At 35.6% G+C, this 25,146-nt stretch overlaps 1 protein-coding gene across 1 annotated transcript; it reads left to right on the top strand.

The window, feature by feature from the left end:
- The first annotated feature begins 8,456 nt into the window (after positions 1-8,456).
- LOC121382612 (ventral anterior homeobox 2-like) lies at positions 8,457-25,146 on the top strand. The gene is made up of 3 exons (XM_041512131.1): positions 8,457-8,696; positions 23,056-23,243; positions 24,428-25,146. The coding sequence occupies exons 1-3, from the start codon at positions 8,603-8,605 to the stop codon at positions 24,731-24,733; spliced, it is 588 nt and encodes a 195-aa protein (XP_041368065.1). The 5' UTR covers positions 8,457-8,602; the 3' UTR covers positions 24,734-25,146.

Raw genomic sequence — 25,146 nt, 5'->3', positions numbered from 1 at the left:
ATATTAACGCACTGGCGCAGGGGATAATTAAATCCTTTCTGGCCTCACAAAGTGTCCCATGCCGTTGCTGGGACTCGAATCTGTGGCACCGATTCGCCCGCAAATTGCAAGGCTAACCACGATACGCTCTGAGCTATCGAAGCTTCCATAAAAAGGAAGCTCTTTAACTCAACCATATGCATGGGGGCCTACAATCTACGCGGTCGATCCCGCTTACGTGCATGAAACAGTGGGCAGACCTGGCACTGGCTAGTATGTATTGATGTATGAATATCTATATTGTATGTATGTTGAGGTTGACTATTACATACATAGATATTAACGCACTGGCGCAGGGGATATGTATGTATGTATGTATGTATGTATGCATGCATATGTGTGTGTGTGTGTGTGTGTGTGTGTGTACGTACGTACGTACGTACGTACATACATACATACATACATATACACATACACACATACACCATATATATGCATTACGGTTTGGGTCTTTCTCCTTTTGTGCAAAAAATGTTTTATGATCCCCAGATATGCTTGACAGTGTCGGGGTTGACGAGCCCTGAGCTCACTGACTTACAATTGTTTAGTTACTTATAAACAAAAATAGTTGTCAGTGAAATAAATTATTTTCAAAAAGATTCATATTCACAATTTTTAAGCAAAATACATTTTTCAATTTCTAATTTGTTTTCAAGTACTCTTTATAATGTAGTTTAGCTTCTGTTTTTGCATTTTGGTAGAAGAATATATATATATATATATATATATATATATATATATATATATATATATATACATATACATATACATATATATATATATATATACGTGTACATATATATATATACATACATACATACATACATACATACATACATACATACATACATACATACATACATACATACATACATACATACATACATATATATATATATATATATATATATATATATATATATAAAAATTATATATATATAATATTTTGTATTAATAATCAACCAGTTGGCCACATTACTATTGGCTTGATTAAGCAAACCCAACATAACTGTATCTTTATCTAAAATAAATTGTTCGCCATTTGTTTCGTATATCCAGTTTGCCACATCTTGCTATGGACGCAATCATCAAATACGTATTTCAGTGTTTCTGGCAATAGGTTACAAAAACATGCACTTTTCGGAGACTCAGTAATGGATTTTATATAGAAAACTATTTCTTATAGGAATTCGATGCAATATTCTGTATTGAATCATCGTACACTTTTGTGTCTCTTACACATTTAAAAAGTATAGTATAATATATTTCCCATTCTCTTGGCGGACAATTAAAACGTTTTTTCATATAATTTAATTGCAATTTTGGAATTATGGATGTATGACGTAATATTTTATACTGTTCTTTGCAACCCTGTTAATCTTTTAAAATGTTTTTAACATTACTTATTCTTAACATATCCACCCTTCTTGGCGATTTATATTGGTATGCCATGCAAACATTGAAATTACATATTACATGTGGAGAAAAAATACGTATGTGCAGGTGGGATAAAGGCATGTCATAATGCATGCACTTATATACAATGATTTCTTTCAAATTATAATTTTAAAAATCATAAAAGCTAAACATAGTTTGTATATGTGTCTCAGTTTGTATGAAATCACTTTACTGTGACAAATAACAGAAACATTTAAACAATGTTCTAAACGGTTGCAATTATAGTAGATGAAAACAGTTATCGAATTATGTTTAAACAAAACATTATGGTGTTAATGAATTCCATGCAAACAGACGATTAAAACGGTGGGTCATGACTGTAGCCGAATATTTTACTTGGCAGTACAAATAACCCTTATATTGCTGTGCACTTGCTTGGATGTTATTTTTTTAATGCACACTTTCATGCATTGGGAGTAGTGAATTATTTTTAAATGCATAATATTGAAAATGGTAACATCTGCCTCCCAACATCCCAGCATTGTCTTCTCGATATCGACAGACCGGGCATTGTGATCGTCAATACCATCAAACAGAAATACCTCGCACCGAGACCTCCCGCCACCGACAACGTCTCGCTAAATCTCGTTCAAAGGGGCATGATGTCATGAAGGAAGAATCCCTTCACACTGTGGTTAATTGCTTTCAAATATTGTTTATTATCAAACATCCCCATTAAACGAACATATTTAGCCGTTATTGGCTTATTTCAAAACACGGCGGGGGCGCTCATTAACTTTAACTTTCTTCCTTTCAGCGATGTTATCGTCTTTTATCCATCTCCGTTAGACTCTCACTTTAAATTATTTAAGGCGACACGTGCTAAACAATATATGGTCGCTTTAAATCCGACCCCCAACCACGGCGCACTAATGACTTTAGGCAAGGGGAGGAGCGGTCTGCAATGGGTCGATTATGTTCCACCTCACAAAGCGAGCTCAGGTGATGAGCCCCAGTGAAGGAACCCTCAATTTGTAGTCTCCACCACGCTCAATTAGAGAAACAGTTTGTCTTGGGCTGTAGCCATTGTTGTTTTACAATGATTTACCAGTAGGAAGCTGCCATTGTTTGGGTAACTGGTGCCATATGGAAATTATCGTTTGGCGACAAATTCGAACTGGATGGTGTTAGGTGTAAATAATATTTTGAAAGTACCAGATTAGGCTTGTATATTTTATTTAATAATTGACTTTAATGTGTGAATACATCGTAAGATATGTTTGTCGTTTTGATCTTCCTTTAATCTATAGTATAAATGGCGCGTAAAAGCAAAACATAGCACGGTATTTGGTACATTTCCAACACGCTTATAATTAGAATTGTTGAGAGAAAAAAATTGCAATCTTTATCAAATACTTTCCAAAATCTATAACGGCACAATAAATATATTCTGTAATTTTGTATATTAAAACGAAGATTTATAAAGATAAACATAAAGGTGCAACATCCAACCTGCTATTTTATTATTGGCAGATTGTTTCTGCATACTCTATACTAATTACAGACACGATTTCTAAGAAAACATTACAAAATAAAAGTCTGTACTAATTAGTGTCAGCGCAAGAACCTTCTTTATTACGAATGAATGAATGTTTAACGTCACTCCAGCACGAAAAATACATCGGCTATTGGGTGTCAAACTATGGTAATGCAAACAAATAAGGTGATGATCAACATCAATATAAATATTCAAGATTTAAATAAAAACATTATAAAGAACTGTGCAAAAATACAAATATCACAGATAGATGCTGACTTGTACACAAAATTTCAATTTGTGCTGTATTGGCCATTCTCAAAGAGATTGTTACACCCCTGTACCACGGTGAGGTTACAGCACGCGCAGGGGTCTTTATTACGAAGTCACAAAGCAATTGGCGTGTATGTAATAAATTAATATCTTGTAAATTTTTAAACAATATTTATTCAATAAATGAAGTGCATTGGCAAACATATGCATATGTGTGTGTGTATATATATATATATATATATATATATATATATATATATATATATATATATATATATATATATATATATATATATTATATATCACATTATTGTTAAAGCATTACTTCAAAATAGGGGGTGGAACGTAGCACAGTTGTAAAGCGCTCGCTAGAAGCGCGGTCGGTTTGGGATCAATCTCAGTCTATGGGCCTATTGGGTTATTTCTCGTTCTAACCAGTGAACCTCGACTGGTATATCAAAGGCCGTGGTATGTGTTATCCTGGTTGTGGGATGGCGCATATACAAGATCCCTTGCTACTAGTGAAACAATGTAGCGGGTTTTCTCTCTAATACTACATATCAAAATTACCAAATGTTTAACATCCAATAGCCGATGATTAACAATGATTAATGTGTTCTAGTGTTGTCGTTAAACAAAACAAACTTTAATTCCAAATAAAACCCAGTAAACCAATTAGTACTGTAAGATGTTTAGCACGTACCAAGATGGCGGTACACCTTTAATCCTCATAGATTGACACCATGGCGTCAAGTTGTTCACCCTACCATCGTATATTCTCACCTTCCCCCAGTAATTCTTCGCCTCGCCGACAACTTCCGGTATCCAAGTGAGGTTCTTCAACACTTGCGAATGGACAGGTGTTGGTTGGATGTTACCTTGATGGGAATAGAATAGAATATATGTTTAACGGCACTCCAGCATGGAAAATACATCGGCTGTTGGGTGTCAAACTATGATAAAACCTATATGCGAGTGCATGTACTAATAGTAATGAAACGAACTATTGTAGGAACACTGTTTTGTGTGCTATTAGTATCTCCGTATCTCCCTGTGATGTAGATGTACTCGGTTATCTTTATCTATATTTTCAAATACTCACACAAATACATTTTGAAATACAAACTCAAATACAAAATATCGCAACTGACACCTTCTAATACCTTCATGAAAGAAAAAAAAAAAGTTGTGTTGTTGAGATTTTAGTTTTGGGGAGGTGCATTTCGTTTGTGAAGTTTATTTGATTTTTCCGTCAGGACTGGAAACTGACGACCGACAAGTCACCATAATATTAAAGGATTACGTTTAGTCTGGACGTCTATAGAACATTAACTAAGATTAATAATAAGACCTGTCCCACTCCTTTCATACGCTCACATTTCTATGAACTCCATATGCCTAGAGTTGGTTCCTTTGATTCAATTAGTTCTGTAGTTGACTGTCTTCGATTTGAAAGTGATTAAAACAATTAGTTACAAGAAATTCTTTGTTATTGCTTGAAATCAGGATTATGTATATAATGTAGTTATAACCATTTATATTAAGTTTTAAATACCCTTTACTTCCTATCCTGCTCGCTCTATTTCATTCTTTTATCATCGGGTATTTATATTACCAATACTTAATTATTTATATCACTTCACCCAGTGTTTTTTTCTTATGTCACACCATTCTTCGAATCGATATCTGTTATATGTTAAGTATGTATCATCTAGGTCACGAGTAAATGCAGTTTTTGCCATATCGACACTGAAGGTGGTGTTTAGCTGTATTTTTTATTTTATAGTAACAATAAGGCTTGTAGTTTTTTGGGTTGTTTTGGGGTGGGTTTTTTGTTGTTGTTGTTGTTGTTGTTGTTGTTGTTGTTGTTTTATAAATAAAAGAATATGATCTGTATTTGGAGAAATTGAAGGTGGTTTAGGGTTGCTCTGTAACAGTTTGACTGTGCATCTTTTTGAAAAAACATTTTAGTAAGACCCAGTTTACTCTACTGCATGTATTATAAAACAAACACTGGGAGATTGTAATGCCTTGAACAGTAGGGGTAAATGGTTACTTTATCAGAATTATCTGTATATAAAAGTTGTGTTCGTTTTGCTTCTTCTTTTTTCTTTTTTTTTCTTTTTTTTTTGGGGGGGGGGGGTGCATGTTGATTTTGGTTTGTTTGTTTGTTTGTTGTTGTTGAGTTGTTGTTGTTTGTTTTGGGTTTTTTAATTGTTGTTGGGTTTTGTTTTGTTTTTTATTGGGTTTTTTTTTTTTTGTGGGGGTGGGGGGTGTTGTGTGGGGTGTTGTGTGGGGTGTTGTGTGGGGTGTTGCAATCTTTCTATTATACCAGCTTTAAAGGGACATACCCTAGTTTTTAAACACTAAGGCATATTTTTTACTCTTATAGCCGTTTTTAATAACTGAAATCACACTTTACTTAGATTTTATGGTTTAGATTATCAATTTCCATACATTCGAAGTGTTTTTGGTCACCCTGGTGGTTTTAATATCACAAAATGCATTTCTTATATTTTTAAAAACGCACGTGCGTCTGAGAAGACACAGTTATGGAGTCGAGTTTTAGTCCGTTTTTAGAGAGTATTTCACCATTTCAAAGTCATAGACTCGTGTTTCACTCAATTGTAACTTTATCCAAATGTGTTTCAGGTCTGTAGATTAATTAAACTTAGTGTTAATTTTCACGGGTTGAACCTAGGGTCTGTCCCTTTAAATTAATGACAGATTTAGTTCGGATAAGAAACTCGCACCGAAAGACTGTTTATTTGTTACGTGTAAGTTGAACGCTAGTCTGCGCACTCATATAACATGCATGAAAAAAACTTAGTATAATTACGGCAAAAAGAATGTTTTTTTCTTGTTGACAGCCGGTATTAAAGCCGATAATACGTGGTAATCTTCCTCTGAAAGCCGTGTCATTCAACAGAACGTGATCTTATCACCGCGACATCGAGGCGATGGGCTGACGTCCGTTGACATGTATGTCTAGTCGTAACGTACCGATGGGTTTCGGTGTAAACGTATCGGCAGAATCTGCGACAAGTGCCCTCGCGCTGCACAGTTCACCGGTCGCTAGTTATTACCCAGTCTTTACAAACAGGGAGTCTACATCCCTGCCGTGAAGGTCGGGTAGACTCTGTGGAGGCATCAACAGTCATTAGGCTGTCGGAATCCATTGCCTTTTTCACTGTGTTATTAGTGTTTACCTACATAAACTGTACACTGTCGAGGAGTAGAATGTCGAAACGCGTGTTCAGGTCAGGCGTGCTTCAAATAGCTTGCTCTCGTTAACATTTCACACCTCACAGTAACCCAAGTATATGCCTTTTGAGCTAGACGGGCACTTGGACAGTTATAATCGCTCTCGAAAGGCATAATACTCGGTCTAACCTCACAGCTGGCATATCATATGCCGTAGCGTGTGCTGTCCTGTCTGTGAGGGGAGTGCATATAAAAGATACCTTGCTACAAATGGAAAAATATAGCTGGTTTCCTCTGAAAACTTATGCTTCAGAATTATCAGATGTTTGACACACAATGTCCGATGATTAATTAGTGAATGTGCTCTAGTGGTGTCGTTGAAGGAAATACCAACAGACGCACTAGATCAAGGAATTATATCCAAAAAACCCATATTTACACCGATGTGAACAAAATACCAGACGACGTCTTATAATGAACAAAATACCAATAGACAGACTATACAACAAGATATAACAGCGCATACACAGATGTGAACGAAAGACAAGCAGACGTCTTACAGTGAACACAATACCAATAGACATACTAGACTAAAGAATATGCCAATACATACATTGAGTAAGCAAAATAAAAAAGTGCCGTATAGTGAACAGAATACTAACAGACATGGTGGTGCACTTACTAGACGAGAAATAGCCCAATGATTCCACCGACGGGGATTGACCCTAGACTGACCGCGCATCAGGCGAGAGCTTTACCACTGGGCTACGTCCTGCCCAAAATACGAAAAGATACAACAGTGGACAAAATGCCAGTACACAAATGACAGTGAACATATATTTAGTTAAGCCACAATACAGTGAACAAAATGTCACTCGACATAACAGAGAACAATCAAACTAGCTAAGTGATGATTGCATGTTCAGCAACAATGACAAAACAAAACAAAACAAAACAAACGCCAAAGGAAAACGCAACAAACAACAACAAAGAAAACTACAAAAACAATAAAACAAACAAATAAGTAACCAACCCCCCCCCCCCCAAAAAAAAAAAAAAAAAAAAAAAAATAACCATATCCTTTCGTATGAATATGTATACTGTTAAAAAATATATACCACTTGTTTGAGGAATTTATTTACTAAATGATATTTAATGGCGCATTTGCCATAAGTAATATTTTATCTCTACAATTTTTTTTTAAACTGTTATATAAAGCAAACAAAATTATTTATTTATTTATTTTCAAAAACACGTTAATACATGTGTTTTAATACTGAAAATTGTAAATGACGAAAACCTAAATAGGATAAAAAGATGTTACGGAAAGTTGGCGATGAACCACGTTGAGCGATTATAATATTTACTTCACGTGGGAGTTTGTATTACTGCGACAACCAGTCATAGTATCGATGCCTGTCAACCAGGCCCTTTATTATTAATATCCACTGGCTCGGAAAATTATTAGATGTCTGTCTGAAACGTTAAACTCCGTGCGCTATTCAGAACAATCGTTGTCCATTCAGAACTACTTCGTCCTCGCAAGTCTAGTCCCGTCATACAGTGGGGGAAACATGCTTTCAAGAACCTTTCCACCAACTCCTAATGCAGGTTGGACAACACAACCAGCGGTTCAAACAATGGCATAAATCTGCAGATGTTTACACAATATTCCGTGCACTGATTTTTTTTTTTTTTTTTTTTAAATAAAATAAAACACCGCATTAGTGTTTAAAGAAATATAAAAATGTATTGTTATACATGTATGGTTCGTAATTATACGCTCTTCGGACTATTTCCCATTAAAATGGTGTACCTGCACTAAGATGTGCTGCAACAATAGACGTGTTTCGGTTATAATTGAATTAGTTTTCCATAGCCACTTGAAAGATATTGCCGCGAAACGTCACTCGTCTCTGAAGCACGAAGAGCCGCATGCACCCCCATAGAGTGGAACACGTGACGTGTCGGCCCCCCGGGGTGATTTTGTTGACGATGTTTATAAAACAGCTACCAATAAGCTCTCATACGAAGCACACGTTCTTCTCGGTAGAAATATTTATTTATATTTCACAAAGTTTTTTAAAATAGGACGCAGTTATATTTGAAATAGGAGTCATTAAATAAACATCGTCGTTGACGGTGATAGAGATGGACATGTACCAAGCTTTGACGTCGTCGCACGACCACAATCCCAGCTTTCGTGAAAGTTATCCAGATTATTGTCAACGAATAAAAATCCAAGGTAAATTGTTATTGCCTCTCTCTCTCTCTCTCTCTCTCTCTCTCTCTCTCTCTCTCTCTCTCTCTCTCTCTCTCTCTCTCTCTCTCTCTCTCTCTCTCTCTCTCATTATTGCAAATTTTAGCATTCTATTTTTCACCAACTACTATTTTAATGTAGTTCATCGACTTTCAACTTTCACTGTCTATCCATCATATTGGTAAATTATATCTACTTTCTTATGAAGTTACTCAATTGAACACTGTTTAATCACATTTCAAAATGGTTTAAAAACACTAGAGCTTACGATAGACTTCCGTTTATGTTTTTGGATATGCATGAAGTTTGACTATGATATCATTTGAATATTTTAGCACTGTCAGGAAAGATAACAAAAGCAAAAAGACATGCAATAAAATTATCAGTTCTGTCGGATTTTGTAATATTTGTAAAACGTAATTGTATCTTGTTATTAATCAGAAGTCAATCCTCCTTTTGCCATTGATCTCTGTGTGTACACATTATGTATACATGCATATCTTATTAATTTTCTTTCGTCTTTAAACAAGTAAATAACTCATTACAAACACGTGTTATGTGACACGTCGGGTTAAACTGGTTGTTGTTATTGTTTCGTGTTTATCTTAATGAATCGTATTCTCTTCCTGTAGACGTAACATGTGATATCCTAGCAGGTTCTTTGGTTACTTGGATTTATTCACAGCATACGTACATGTAGTCCTAAAATACACAATATAACAATAGGCCTACTAAATATATGCTTAACAGTTGTTATTAATATTTATTTATCGACCTTAAATATCTCTTGTTCTTTGTCCAATTCCAAATCTTGGAAATAGCTAACACTTTAAATCTACATATTACACAGATGACTGTTTTTCTCTCTCAAATGTTGAAGAATGTTAAAATGTCCAGAATCTAAAGGTTTTACAGATTTTACTAACATATGTTCAGGCCCATAGGATCCAGGGTGAACGGTCCCCTCTCCCTCGAGGACGAAAATGTACGGGTTTGTTTTTTGCCCTACTCTATATAAATATAGGTAAAATATGACTAGTGCTAATCCTCCCCCCACACACACACACACACTGTTAGAGGCTGTGACACCTCACTAGAGATTGTGCTCCCCCTCCCTCCAGATATCTTTCCTATGGGCATGATGCTACATAACATCCAAGCTCTAGAGAAGTACAAAAAGTTAAAGTTTGTTTTGTTTAACGACACCACTAGAGCACATTTATTTATTAATCACCGGATGTCAAATATTTGGTCATTTTGACATATATTTTTACAGAGGAAACCTGCTACGTTTTCTAATAGTAGCAAGGGATCGTTTATATACACAGACAGGATAGCACATATCACGGTGTTTGGTATACCAGTCGTTGTGCACTGGCTGCGACGAGAAATAGCCCACATGGGCCCACCGACGGGGTAGACAAGTACACGACAAAGGAAAGAGTGTTGTTTGAAAGACAACATGCATGTGTTCAGATCAGTAGTGTAAACGTGTTATAACCAAGTGAACTGCTGAAATAAATGTTTACTAAAATACATAAAATAAGTGGCTGAAATACACAAAAAATACATATACAATTACTATGTTACCATACTACTGGTTGGAAAAGTATATACGTAGTAAGCGATACATCTGGTACGGAATATTCCGTGTTTTTGTAACATGTGATACAACTGGTATGGACGTACATCTCAGACATCTTTGTATTTATAATATAGATATGATTTAAAATTTGTTCTTTCCCCTAAACAAGACAACCTCACAACTAGTTTATTCCTACTCTGTCGAATACAAGGGGTGGGATTTAGCTCAGTCGGTTGAGTGCTTGCTTGAGATGCTTGCGTCGCAGGATCGAACCACCTCGGTGTTGACGCAAGATGCAAGGGATAGTAGATGCTTGTCCTGACCTGGTACCAGCAAGTCCGCTGCAATACGTAAGCCTCATCCATCATGTTCCAGAGATATTGGTCAGTTTGTCTCTTATGGCCATCTTGCCTGTAGGTAAACGTACATTGTGTTGTTGCTGGGTTTTTTTTAAAAGAGGTGGTAACAGAGTTCTACATTCTGCTAGGTCTATGTGTCGTAGTTACCAACCCACACGTAGTTCACGCATTGCGCTGATCAAACAAGAGATTGGGCTAGGGGGTGAGTATATACACATTTCTTTTTTTCTGTAAAAGAAATATAAAATGTCCATGTTCTGTCTTTCTAATGCCACAACCAGCGCATTGTTCTGTTCACTGGCGTTGCCAGGATCTTATTTTGTGGAGGCAACACATTTTGTTTGTTTGTCTGTTTTTGTTGGGGGTTTTTTAGGGGAGGGGGAGGGCAACTCACACTATGTAACTATGTATACATGTATGTACGATTTTATAAAATATAATAGTTGGGGTTTTTTTTAAAAGGTTTGATTGGGAAACCTTGGACACCGTGCCCCCCCCCCCCCCTCCCCGCCTACGCCACTGATTCCGTTCTTTATCCATGACTGAACTGAACTTTATTTACACTTAGGCCGTAGTCAATGGCATATGAAAATATATATACATACAGCGGTCAATATAATTGTAACAAGATGGTGGGTGTATATAAATGTACATAAATACAAAGATACACAAAAATACACAGAATATCAGCCAGATGATTTGAAAGTATTCCTAATTAAACTACAAAATAACACCAGCTTTCTTAGAGTTTAATAATTTATATATAAAAAAGTATATATATATTTGGTTTAGACTGTCAGAAAGATTGTAAATAACGATTTCTTTCATTCTTGAAAAAACACACATGTAAGCATATAATGAAACTCCTCTGCGATATCGTCATTATTACACAGTGGACATGTTCTATTTTGTAGTGGTATATTTTTCATCCATCTGTCCGTTTCCATTGGAAGATTGTGGTTTTATAATCAGAAACGTAATAATGGGCACCATTGTTTTCACTCTATAATTGTGATGTATGTCTCAAATTGAACAGTATTTTAAAATAATTTATAATTTGACGCTTTGGATGAGTTATCAATATAAATATACCATGATTGTGAATATTGATTAGTAAGCTTTGTATTAATATGTTTTCAACATGGACCCATTAGTAATATCATTGCATTGTGATAACCATATATATGTACAGCCAAATAGATATAACATACATAATCCATTTGTTATTAAAAATGTTATTTTATCATCATTCAGTAATAATGTGTACACAATAATGACAACTTGGACTGTTTTCCAGTGATTAGTCGATACTAGTAAATGATCTTTCTTAATTTTATAGTAATATATACCGGGTAGCGTCCAAGTTCTCCATATAATATATACAATGTTGTAGATTTTCTCACGGGTAATCATAATTTTATAAACTGGTTACATAATTTTTCAGTTAATGACAAATTTACAAAACCCCAAATTTCGCTGTCATATAATAGGACTGGTAAAACCATGCAGTCAAATAATTCTAGTTGGCACTGGATAGACATATTATAACATATGTCTTGGCATAAAATGAAAAACATAGCCTTTTGTGTTTGTGTATATAGCATGTTTCTTGGCTTAGTAAATCTATTTGATTTGTGAAACATAATACCAAGATATTTATAACGTTCTTTGTTATTAAGCTTTGATTTTCCAAGGTAAAACACCTTTCTGTAATCTTTCTTGTTACCACTAAAGATTAAGACCTTTGACGTTTTACAATTTACTGTTAGCTTCCATTTCGTGCAATACATTCCGAGATTTTTGCATATCTTGGTAATGGAGTATGGTGTCATCAGCATAGAGTAAAACAAAAATATCAATTGACATATGAATTAAAGGATCACTGAATAATTGGTCTATGCCTATGGCAGTCATTCATTTTAAATGTACCTTCAATATCATTAACAAACATTGCATATAACAAAGGGGATAAATTTTCACCTTGTCTTACACCTACACAGTAGGGGAAATAATCTATCACGAAGTTATGTGCGCTGACACAAGATTTAATATTCTGACACATTATAAAGTACTTGAAAACGTTCACCATTTATACCATTTTAAAGTAGTCTATTCCAAATCCAATTCGCCAAACTGAATCAAAAGCTTTGCGAAAATCTATAAATGTAAACACAAGGTTTTTCTTCCGTGCTTTCATCAGTTCTATTAGTCCATATAGTGTGAAGACATGATAATTTGTAGAATAATCTTTCCTGAATCCTGCTTGAACTTCAGATGGTATATCATTCGTTTCTAGGTGCACTTTTAGTCTAGTATTTAACACAGCAGTAAACAGTTTTCCCAGACAACTAAGTAATACATTAGGTCTATAATATTTAGGATTATCTTTATCACCACTTTTATAAATTGGCTTGATTATATCAACTAACCATGAGTCAGGAACGATACTGTTTTCAAATACTAAAGTAAAACGTTTGATATTTTATTATTTCAACATTCGCTGGACTTTCCGTGATGGTTCATGCCATCACAAATGATGCAGCTAAAGTCAAAGTTTGTTTTGTTTAACGACACCACTAGATGACATTTATTTATTAATCATCGGCTATTGTATGTCAACATTTGGTAATGTTGACATATAGTCTTACAGAGGAAACCTACATTCTTTTCCATTAGTAATAATGGATATTTTATATTCACTATTCTACAGACAGGATAGCACATACCATGACCTTTGATATACCAGTCGTGGTACACTGGCTAGAGCGAGAAAAATAATGGTTCCGTAGACAAACACAGTCTATGCTGATATATGAACCTTCCGATTGTCATAGACAACATGTGAACCCTCCTATTGTTAAGACAACATATACAATTACCAACTTAGAACATTATCGTATTTACCTATTGTTAACCACATAAGACTTGAATGACACTGACACTGTGTGCGTTTGACTATGGTTAATACTATACTTATACTAGATAATCTCGTTGCAAATGACCTGTATCCACTCTTCTATGACGTTGTGCCTCAAGCCCACTGATTAAAATTAATTATCTGTTTGGCACTGAAAAATTAACGCCATACATCATCCAAGTTTTGTTGGTTTTCTCTTCATTTTACGTGTGTGGGGGGGGGGGGGGGGGTAGAGGTTGGGGGGTTTTGTTTGGGTTTTTGATTTGTCTTGCTTATGTGTTAAACTGTCTTCAGTTGTATAATGTTCATTAATTAACCATTTGACTTGTGCTTATATCCACTAAAGGTTCAAGGATGCCTGTTTTGGGCACATCCTCTGAAATTATTCGCGGATGTCTAAGACAAAAAGAAAAAAGTAATCTGATAGTGCTTGTTAGTATAAAAATAAAATATATAAATTATAACAGACATGAGAAAAGTTTCGACAGCCGATGAATAAATGTAAAATCTTAAATAGTCTTGATTTTATTTGCAACAACACAAAATATTTGATTAAAAATTCATCAGCCTTATTTAATGTTATTATTTGTGTTTTATGACGAAAGGGAAAGACATCGTCGACTGTACATTTCGCCCACAGACGATTCACCACCGCCCGCCCCCCCCCCCTCCCCCACCACCACCCCTGCAGCCCGAGATTTCGCTGACCGTAAGAGAGCAAGACGAACATTTGGACAGTTAAGATACACTCGTTACGTATCGTCTACCGTATATTTTGTCCACTCAATTTTCAATTCTTTTGTGCTGAACATCAGTACAACACAAATATATACAAAGGGTAGACAGTGGTGTATGGTACAAAATTCGAAAACCGTATTTTCCCCAAATATACAAATGCTTATTTGTTTGACATTGAAGTTGTTATTATCATTGCTTTGTGGTATTCTATATTAAAGAAATTAAAACTACAGTCACTTATTTACAAATGTTAGGCTGTTGTCGGGTTTTCGGCAAATGGTCGTATGTTCAATTTAGATATTTTGTAAATATAATTTGTTATTCCTATGACATTATATATCTCTAATTACACTTAAGGTGCCACAGTCATGAAACACGTATTATGTTATCTTTTGGTACCTATATATCACTTACTGCCATTTACAAATGTTTGGCTATTATGATCGTTTCATTACATAGTCCGTGTGCGCAATATAGATACAATAGTTTCGTAATTATAATTTCGTATTCATATAATATTAAAGCTATTGCATTACACTTATCATAATGGAGTACTAAGAAACAAACTTATTAACTTAAACAAAATGTCACGTTACCACTTATGCTTGGCATTAATGCAGTACATGTCGTACCTACTAGTATACGATTGGACCACCTTGCAACTCGTCCATTCATTCCATACAAGCGTTTCGTCGTTTCTGTTACACTAAACCTTTTAATGATTACAATTAAACAGGTAATAAGTTGACACAAGTAATAATAACGTTTTAAATTATTGATGTCCTGGCAATATCCTGAGTTGCAATGTATTTTCTATTTTCTTATTATACATTTCGTCAACAATACATTTCGTCCATTCAGCATGTACATTACCAACTAAATAATCAAACAACGTCTTAGGCCGCGATCACATTTATCCGTTTTTTCCTCACGCTTCCGCTCCCGCACCCGTTATCCGTCGTCAGTGAAATTCGATTGTATTGAAATCAATGCGTGCAAACAGACCTACTCGTCTCCGCTTCCGCACACTTACACTCGTCCGCACAAATCGTTCCTGGACCGATTTTGACTGAAGCGGACAATGGATGCGGATAGGATTCCCACAGTGTGACGTCATATTTAGGGTATTTCCTGACCTCGCGATTCAATTCTTCGTAGATACAGCTCTAATTACATAAATATCTGTCTGTGTGTGTGTCTGTATATATGTCTGTGTGTTTGTGTGTGTAAGTTATTTCATTATTCCACCAATGTAAATATTTTCATAACTAATTTTTATAGGGGGGTTGTGGTAAGGTGGGGTTCAAACATACCCCAACCCATCAAGTACTTTCATATTTTGTTAAAGGTGAAATACCACCCATTCCCACGAAAAATAAGTGATACAGGTATGCCACTGAATACATTTACACGTGAAATCACAGTATTCATGATTTTCTTGTTGAAATGATGAGTTAATATCGACCAATGGCTATAAGTAATTTGTAATCAATTTGCTATAAATACGAAAACGTTATTGTCTGCAGTGTCTTTTACTGGTAAAATTTATATGTTTCTAAGGTACGTAGTTATGTAGGTTGTTGGTCTGGCACTTCTGGTAAATGCTTTATTTTCCTTATAAATGTTTTCGTTAAAAAAAATTATTCTCTCATTCAACATTAATGGGTAGTGAACCGTATATAGAAGTGGGACGAGGTTACTATTTAAGTAATTAAAAACGAAATACCCCATTCATTGCAAACAAAAGTAACTTCCTCGCTGTTACTAAAATTATAATATTATCATATATGTACTCTGTCCATAACTTTGTTATTTTACATTTCATGTTGTAATTCTAATGGAGAAGTAATTTTATAAAATTTGGTTAATTGAAATTAAGATTCCATATAATATTGACTATTACACTAATTTGTTTCTATATAAAATTTAATAATACCAAACTAAAATAAAATTGTTTATTTTAATTTTATTATTGATGTTCAGTGTTATAAAATGCCGAGACAAACAGACGACTTCGATTACGAGAAGCTTATAGGACTTGTCCGTGAGAGGGAGATGTTATATAATCCTGCACACCACATGTACAAAGACGTACAGATGCACCCTCCCGCCCCGGAATCGACAACTGGCGATGTCAGAGGCTGAATCCGGGGTGGGCGTGCCTGAACCCTCGTGGATAGGGGCACGTAAATATAGTTGCCCGTTGCCCGTTGCCCGTACAGATGCATAAAAAAATATATATGTATAAATATAAATGTATTAATATGGTGTACCCACCATCTTCTATTCAACCTCTTCATCGTCTTCTTTCTCCTTTTTCCATACCAATACATTAGCAAAACATCATCATCATCATCATCATTGCAGCGGACTTGTAGGTATTTCGACATGTCGAATAATTAGGGATATTTGTTGTATGCTTCGAAGTATATATACCCTACAACACACGTGAATATCAAGTATTCTCGTGCAGCAACTGTAGACATGCATTTTTGTTACAATTACTGACAGGTGTGTTCGTAAGCAACGGACGACGGATAACGGGTGCGGGAGCGGGAGCGGAGAGTAAAAAACGGATAAATGTGATCGCACCTTTAAAGAGTAAAAGTTCTTGTTTATTATATTGATAAACTATCATAATATTCTAAGAAAGATTGTCTATTTAACGACACAAATGGAGCACATTGATTAATTAATCATCGGCTATTGGATGTCAAACATTTCGTAATTATGATATTAGTCATCAGAGGAAACCCGCTACATTTTTCCTAATGCAGCAAGGGATATTTTATATGCACTTTCCCTCAGCTAGGAAAGCACATACCACGGCCTTTAAGCAGTCGTGGTGCACTGGTTTGATAATACATGTATTCTTAGAATGCCAGCATGTTTTGCAGTTAAACATGTTTGAATTTAAAATTACAGGGCCGAGCAACATACATTTTGTTTTAAATAGACTGATCTTTCATTCTTAAATTATCAAATGTAACGAAATAGAGTGAAACTCCTTTACGATATCGTCCGAGGTGCATAACTACTTCCAGCGTCTCTGCAGTAATCGAAGGATACCATTTAGAAAGCAAATTGAAGAATTACCAAATAAACATATTTCGCACATAACAAATGGAACAGTATTTGTTTTGTTTTTTAAAATAATTTTAAAATTTAAAAATAAATAAATGAACGGGCATGACAGTATTAAAAGATTATTTCATTAAACAAAATCGCTACAACCTTTATCAAAATTTATTTATCAGTTAATTCAGTTTAGCTTTAAGTAAAAGAAAAATTGAACCGTTTTGGAAATAACAAACATGTTAAATTTTTATAATACTTTTGAATTTAGAATTTTTTTTTAGTGAAGAATATTATCTGCTCCCGGAATTCGAAGTAATATTTTCTTAATTAGTTTATTGTACTACAATATACAACATATAGCCTTAGTACACACAGGAATATTATTTCAGACCGTATATATTTTTTTTCTTTCTATTACTCATAACATGTAGCCTAACTGAAGAAATAACCGGGCAGATAATGTGATATTAAGAATTACAAACTTGCTTATAGCAATCACTACTTACGTTAATGGTTTGTATTGCGGTGTACAAACTGAAATAAACAATAGATAATTGAGGTATACTACCATGCATATTAGCTGTACAGTAATGGTCGTGGACATATTCAGCCAACCAAAGAGTAGCCGCGTGTACGGTATAAACTAAACACATTATACACTACCTTAAGCGCCATGTTTTAATTTATAATACCAACAGACGTCATGGCGTCTTTCGCTAATAAAGACGAAGTGATTGTTAGGCCTTGAATATGTTTGGTGAATGTAAATTATCATGACAGAACATGAATTTAATTTCAGTCGTAAGTTTTAAGGATGGTTTGTCGAGGATTGTTTATTTATTTATTTATCAGTTAATTCAGTTTGGCTTGAAGTAAAAGAAAAATGAACCGTTTGGGAAATAACAAACATGTTGAATTTTTATAATACTTTTGAATTTATTTAAATTGCTTGTGTTTGTTTAATTTTAATATATATATTCCCGAAGGGATGCATGTGTATGTGCATGTATGTGACAGTTCCGTAGTTATCCGTACTATTTTTGTTTTAATGAAACCATATTTTATTGCATATAATATATGTATACAAAATGATTGGGCACAAATTATATAACTTACGAGGCCCTTTTCTAACTACAAACATTAAATTGTACAATAAATCAATCAATCAACTAATAAAAGTAAACGTTTGTGGAAAACGATTGAATAAACTGAAAAGACGGAAAAGGAAAAGAAAACAAATAGAAGTAATCGATGGTTTAACAGTATTCATTGTTAACATTTTATCTTCTAAGACAACCCAACTGGTAAGTAATAACAATATGATAGTAAAAGTAATAACAAATAAATAAATGATTCTGCACCACGAAATAAATGTTCTTAGTCAAATCGCCGTGTCTGTTTAATGTATCTGTGAACATGCTCAAATATTTCGTTATTGGTATTATCATTTAACGTGTCTCGACCGTTTAATATTAATCAAGTACCCTTTTTGTCTATCTTGAGAAATATCCTATATTAGTTATTGTGTCGTAAGTCGATTATTATTATGTAATGTTTCGGAAATAAAACTATTACAAAATATTGAACACAAGCAAAACAGAAAATTAAAGCAAAATAAAACTGAAACGTTTGCGATTAGCGGTAAAAACAAAATATGGAAACTAGCTGAAATGAGATGAAGAAAGGAAGAAACGAATATTGTTGCAAGTCTAAAGACACCCCAGGGCAATGTCTAACTGGATTTTGTAGAAAAGTGCTGGAAAACTATTTATTTACAATGGGTGGTTGCAAAATTAAGCTATTTCGTTATTAGACTCTTGGACAATTAATGTTTCATGGCTGACCTTTATGATGCCGCTAGCTAATTAGATGAGAAACTCAGGTGAAGAAATTCGATAGTCCCAGATGTATAAGGGGATGGACGTAATGTTGTTAATATTGTTGTGTGGGTGTTCTGTAAGGTCCAATTAATATTAGTATAGATATAACAGCAAAGATTACTGTCTACAGTTGTCTACAGTTGTGTTCAGATTGTTTTTGTTTCCAGTACGGGAATATCTCAACCATAAAACAGAAATCCAGAAACGAACGACTTGTTAATTATTGACTAAACAACTAAACATATTCACAGGAGCGTCAGCCGACTTCATTACAGCATATTACCAAAGAATATTAACAGGGAATAGTACTTTTCCAGCATATTAAGAGCTTTCATTGCACGTTTTAAAGAAACCGCTTGCAATGATGACTCGATTACATATGTCGATTACAGAATTTCTCATTTGAACCAGATTGTCGACTGGTACTTGTATAATTATCATCTAGGCTGTATCATGTTCTGTTCAAGTTTACGTGTTGCTCTTTGGAAGGAGTGATTCAAAAGGAGACAATAGGTTTCTTCCTCGGTGGCAAGACTGTGTGTCTTAATTGTTAGCTCTACTTGTTGTTTTGGCTTCTTTGCCGTTTGTTTCCGCCAATTTGCATAGGTATACGGGCTCCCATTGTTGCAGGGGGCAGGCTGGCTTTTGCCCGATTTAAACGAAAATGCCAGAATCTGGATAACAACTTTTATGCATATTAGCATTACTGCTAAACAGCTATATAGGGTTGCAAACGAATCACTGCACATTTTTACATGAATTACAACTAATTTTGAGGGTAGAATGGTGGAAATACATAGTAAAAAGGTATTAAGTTCGCACATTTTCCCCGAATATTTGTATAATGTTTGCTCGAATTTGCACACAAAAATAGTTGTTGGATTTTTTTTTTTTTCCAAAACACTTTTACTTTTCTTCTTACGACAAACCAAACTAAAATTATTTACACAAAAAAAAACCCACGTTTCTGTAGGAGGGTGGGACTGACTATAGGTGTCTCGTAAACATATTTGGCATGTTGGTTTAATAAAAAAAATGAAAAATCAAATATGTATGAGCTGAGAACGTGCAAGAAGAATGCCAACCCCACGACCTAAGTAAATACTGTGAATTGGACGATTGTGACAGCTACAACACAAAACGCCCAGTCGATGTGGGTTAAGAGGCTTGTTGAAAAACCCATATTAACACAGCCTCATAGACTAACGACTTCACGTGTTGACAGTGTCATCTCCATCAAATTTAACCGCTTTAAGGAGCACAAAACTTTAACAGAAGACCCCATTGACGGCAGATACTTACCTAAACCGAGGTCTGTGCCAAACAATTTTCTCTAATAATTTGTTTTCTTGTGTGTTTTGATTTTCTATTTTTCTTAATTGTATGTTTGTTACAATAAACCCTCCCCATGATTTACCAAAACGTACAAGTGCTGTGATTATCAGGTGCTTGACTGGTATTCATATTTCACAACAATACCACAAACATCATCGGCTCTGTCACGTGTTTCAAGCAGGCCTCAGGTGTGACGGTTGCCAAACCCACAAACCTCCATCATCACAAATAAATGTCTACCCAAGTTGCATTTATTTTATTCTGCTGTCGATCTTCTTTAGGTACTCTAGCCTCCCACAATTTGTCAACAGCGTTCGTCTATATGACTGCTAATTACATTGCTTGGACAAATGACGTATTGTACACCGAGCTCCCCCACTGGGTACGCCTTTATGCCCCGCGTCTGCATGCTGAGATAATAGGGGACCGGCAGCCGTGTCAAACTTAGTATTGTCCGTGCGTTTTTCTTGGTTTTTCTTCTTGGTTAAGTTGTCGTGGCATAGAAAACGGGTCTCGTTATGTGGGCTTATGGATTTGCACAATTTGAGGCAAATTAGTTAATCTCATAGCTGATGTGTTTTCTGTATATAAGTGGAAGCCATTGACAGACCCATATTGTCAACAATGAGTAATAATCACAAACTACAAAGCATGCATTATGTGTTTATATTCCATAGGCTTTATTAAATCGTATATTCTTCTGCGGATCTGTCAAACTCTATCATATTTTGTGAAGTATTCAGCGACCGGGGGACGTCATGGGGGTATGTTCAGTTCGTAGGCATGTGTTGCCCATTGTGGGGAAACCGGTGGTTTGTGTTGAAGAATGATTGAATCATTTCCAACTGTAGTGGTGATTCTCAACAAGTGGAAAATATCGAGAAACCAGTAAAAGAAACACCTAGGTGGTTATAATCTGTTATATGGTGACACGTCAACAAGATTTCGGGGTGGTCGATCAGCATAACAAATTACATTTCAAAGAATTAATGAATCCGACATTCTACGTAAATCAGGCAATTTAGTTTTAACAGAACACTTAAAGAAAGTTGCTAGAATTTTATTTTAACGACTCTTAAGAATATTGTATTACAAATGATAGATACAGTTAAAGGGACATTCCTGAGTTTGCTGCAATTTTAAAGATGTTATCGACTAACAGAGACTTTTTAACAACTGTAATTACATATCAAATATATTTTTCTGCATAAAATATTAGTGGCTGTATATTAAACGTGTTTCTGATCGTTCTAATATTTGTATTACGTTAAATTTCATTTTATTTCCTAAAATATTTTTTTTACGAAATTATTTGAAGACAAAATCCAGTTTGGGCATCTTACAAATATTAAGACGACCAGAAACACATTGAATGTACAGACTCTGATATTCAAAACAAGAAAATATATTTAATATGTAAGTTTAATCGTACAAATATTTTATTAGTCGGAAACATCTTACAATGCAGCAAACTCAGGAATGTCCCTTTAATTTAATAAGTATTGACTGATGTGTAGCTTGGAGAGGGGGGGGGGGGGGGTAACGATACCTTAGCACATTTATAAATAGAGCCATTTGGTGTTTTTCAACATTTTTGTCTGGAGAGAGAGAGAGAGAGAGAGAGAGAGAGAGAGAGAGAGAGCGAGAGAGCGAGAGAGGGAGGGAGCCAGAACAATTAATTATTGATAAATAGTTCGGGAAAGGAAAGGAAATTATTTTTAACGACACCTCAGCACATTCCTGGGAGAGTGGCAGTCCTCCTACAGGCGGCGCAGGAAGGATGAAGTAGACTTCAGCCTTGCTCGCATCGGCCACACATATTTGACACATTAATTTATATTAAAGAAGGATCTTCCTCCCCAGTGTGAACACTGGCAACAGAAATGTTTTGGAATCATTTAAATTTCACCCAGAATTAATTTTAAAGTCTTACAAATATTTTGATTTCTATACAAAGTTTTAAAATATACTTATCTTGATTATTGTATTGTAAAATTGTCTAAAATATAATTACCTTGATATTTGTATTGTATGCTATTGTACATTTCCCACAACATTATATATATATATATATATATATATATATATATATATATATATATATATAATAGAAATGATCATATTGATGTACTAACCTTGTTTGACACCAGGGCCGTAGCTAGCGGGTGAGGGGGGGGGGACAGTCCCCCATGTAACCACCCTGAAATGACTGCAAAATGGTATTTCAAAATGTCCTGGACAGCATGCCCTCGGACCCTCTAGTGTCTTGCGCCTTCCGTGCTCGTTCATTCCAAGAATTCAGCCCCCCCCCCCCCCCACACACACACACACACACAAAATATCCTAGCTACGACCCTGGACACCTACTTGGGGTCTCGTTAAACATCCATCCATTTATTTTTGTTGTGTGTTGTGTTGTTTGTATTTCTGACGAAAGACCTTGACGTTACAGATGCTAACGGCGTGGTCAAGGAGCTGGTCTTCCCCAAAGCGCTGGACCTGGATCGTCCCAAGCGCACGCGCACCACGTTCTCCACGGACCAGCTGGGTCAGCTGGAGACGGAGTTCCAGAGGAACCAGTATCTGGTGGGCAAGGAGAGGACGGAGCTGTCGGCGCGCCTGCAGCTATCGGAAACACAGGTACGATCAGACTGCTCAATCGCCTAGAGTCTTGTTTAGGATGGCGCGCGATCGCGGTCGAACACTAGACTGTTTTTTTTTTTTTTTTGGGGGGGGGGGGTGGGTTTACGCTTTATTGTTACGTGAATGTGATATGATAGAAGACGACCGTAAAAGTATATCGTTCGCGAGTGCTCGTTAACACGTACATGGTGTAGCAGCAGTAACAATAACAGTAACCGTAGTAGCAGTAGCTAAGTACAGATGTTAGCAAAGGCATCTTATCCATATCAACAGGTTATTGTCTAGTTATAAAGTGATTGGCATTTAGTCCATTTTTGAATAAGGGTAAATATTATTCTTCAGTCAATACAGTTACAGGATGCCCAGCCAAAGTTTCAAAACAACCATATTTTAGGCATCAATGTGCTGTTAAAAATGCAAACGTGCCGAACTGCCGTTAAGAAAATATTTATTAATTTTCATGTTTCGTTACTTACTTTATTATTTTCAGTGTCCATTCAGTGAAATAGGTCCTCCAAAAAGTGAAATGTTTTAATCTAGGTATCTGCACTGTCATTATATAAGTCGGTTTCGAAAGTTTTTTCCATATGGAAACGTTTGTTTTTAAAACAACTATGTTATTCTAGCCTCTCTCTCTCTCTCTCTCTCTCTCTCTCTCTCTCTCTCTCTCTCTCTCTCTCTCTCTCTCTCTCTCTCTCTCTCTCTCTCTCTCTCTCTATATATATATATATATATATATATCAGGATCTATATATATATATATATATATATATATATATATATATATATATATATATATATATATACAGGAGCTGGATCTAGCTCAGTCAGTAGAGCGCTCGCTTAAGGTGTTTGAGTCGCAGGATCGAAACACCTCAGTGGACCCATTCTCTGATTAGGCTTTTCCCATCACAAACAGTGCACCATGACTAGTATAACAAAGACAGTGGTATGTACTGTCCTATCTGTGGGAAGTGTGTATAAAAGATCCCTGCTGTAGCGGGTTTTATCTCTAAGACTATACTGTTAGAATTACCAAATGTTTAACAGCTTGTAGCCGATGATTAATAAACCACGGTGCTCTTGTGGTGTCATTACACAAAACAAACTTTTACTATATATACACGTACTACAGTTTTTTTGTTTTTTTCATCTTTCGAATGTTTTGTTGGTTTCTGCAGGTCAAAGTTTGGTTCCAGAATCGTCGAACGAAGTACAAACGCGACAAGGAACGGGAAGCGGAAGTGGTGGACTCCAACGCAGAATCAGTGGCCACTCAAAACATTCTTCGAATCTTACAGTCGAGAGACATGCCCAGAACTCCCGCACCGAGACGAGAACACAAGACACCGCTAGTACACCCACCCGTTCTTCCGTCCATCCACTATAACCCATACGTGTCATACGGGCTTCCAGGATTTCCTCCAGAGTCATTTCCCCTTGGATATAATGATTTCTATAGATCAGCGCAGTCATCTACAGGATAGCAACTGGCGGATCCAACAAATCCATTTGGGGGAGGGGCAGTGACATGTGGCAGAAGGCCACAAACGTTACCGAGGGGATTAATTGAATTCTCCAACGAAAAAAAAAGAAAAAAGAAAAAAATAGAACTGTCGCAAAATGTAGGCCATGGGGATGGCCCCTCTTAGATCCGCCACTGAATAGTGATAAAAAGTGTTTATAACCATCACCACCACCACCCCACCTGCATCCCTCCTAATAAAAGAAGGGGAAAGAACCATGTTAGATAGTGACGATATAGCGTGTGAACCGAAACGTATTTAAGTAGAACTCTCTTGATTTAGGAGACGAAATCCTGACTGTACAATGAGGACTTGTGTACGTGATTGCTTGTGTCATTATTAATTATTTGTTACCAATAAAGCTATCAAATATC

This window comes from Gigantopelta aegis, chromosome 10, assembly GCF_016097555.1.
Source record: "Gigantopelta aegis isolate Gae_Host chromosome 10, Gae_host_genome, whole genome shotgun sequence".
In the NCBI taxonomy this organism is placed as follows: Eukaryota; Metazoa; Mollusca; class Gastropoda; order Neomphalida; family Peltospiridae; genus Gigantopelta; species Gigantopelta aegis.
Note: the sequence above shows the minus strand (reverse complement) of the source record. Positions and strands in the feature narration are given on the sequence as shown.

Bases quoted from the DNA above. Each gene is read 5' to 3' on its own strand.
- LOC121382612 (XM_041512131.1), top strand. From the start codon at position 8,603: ATGGACATGTACCAAGCTTTGACGTCGTCGCACGACCACAATCCCAGC. The intron at 8,697-23,055 runs GTAAATTGTTAT...TTGACGTTACAG, and splicing joins TCAACGAATAAAAATCCAAG to ATGCTAACGGCGTGGTCAAG. The intron at 23,244-24,427 runs GTACGATCAGAC...TGGTTTCTGCAG, and splicing joins TGCAGCTATCGGAAACACAG to GTCAAAGTTTGGTTCCAGAA.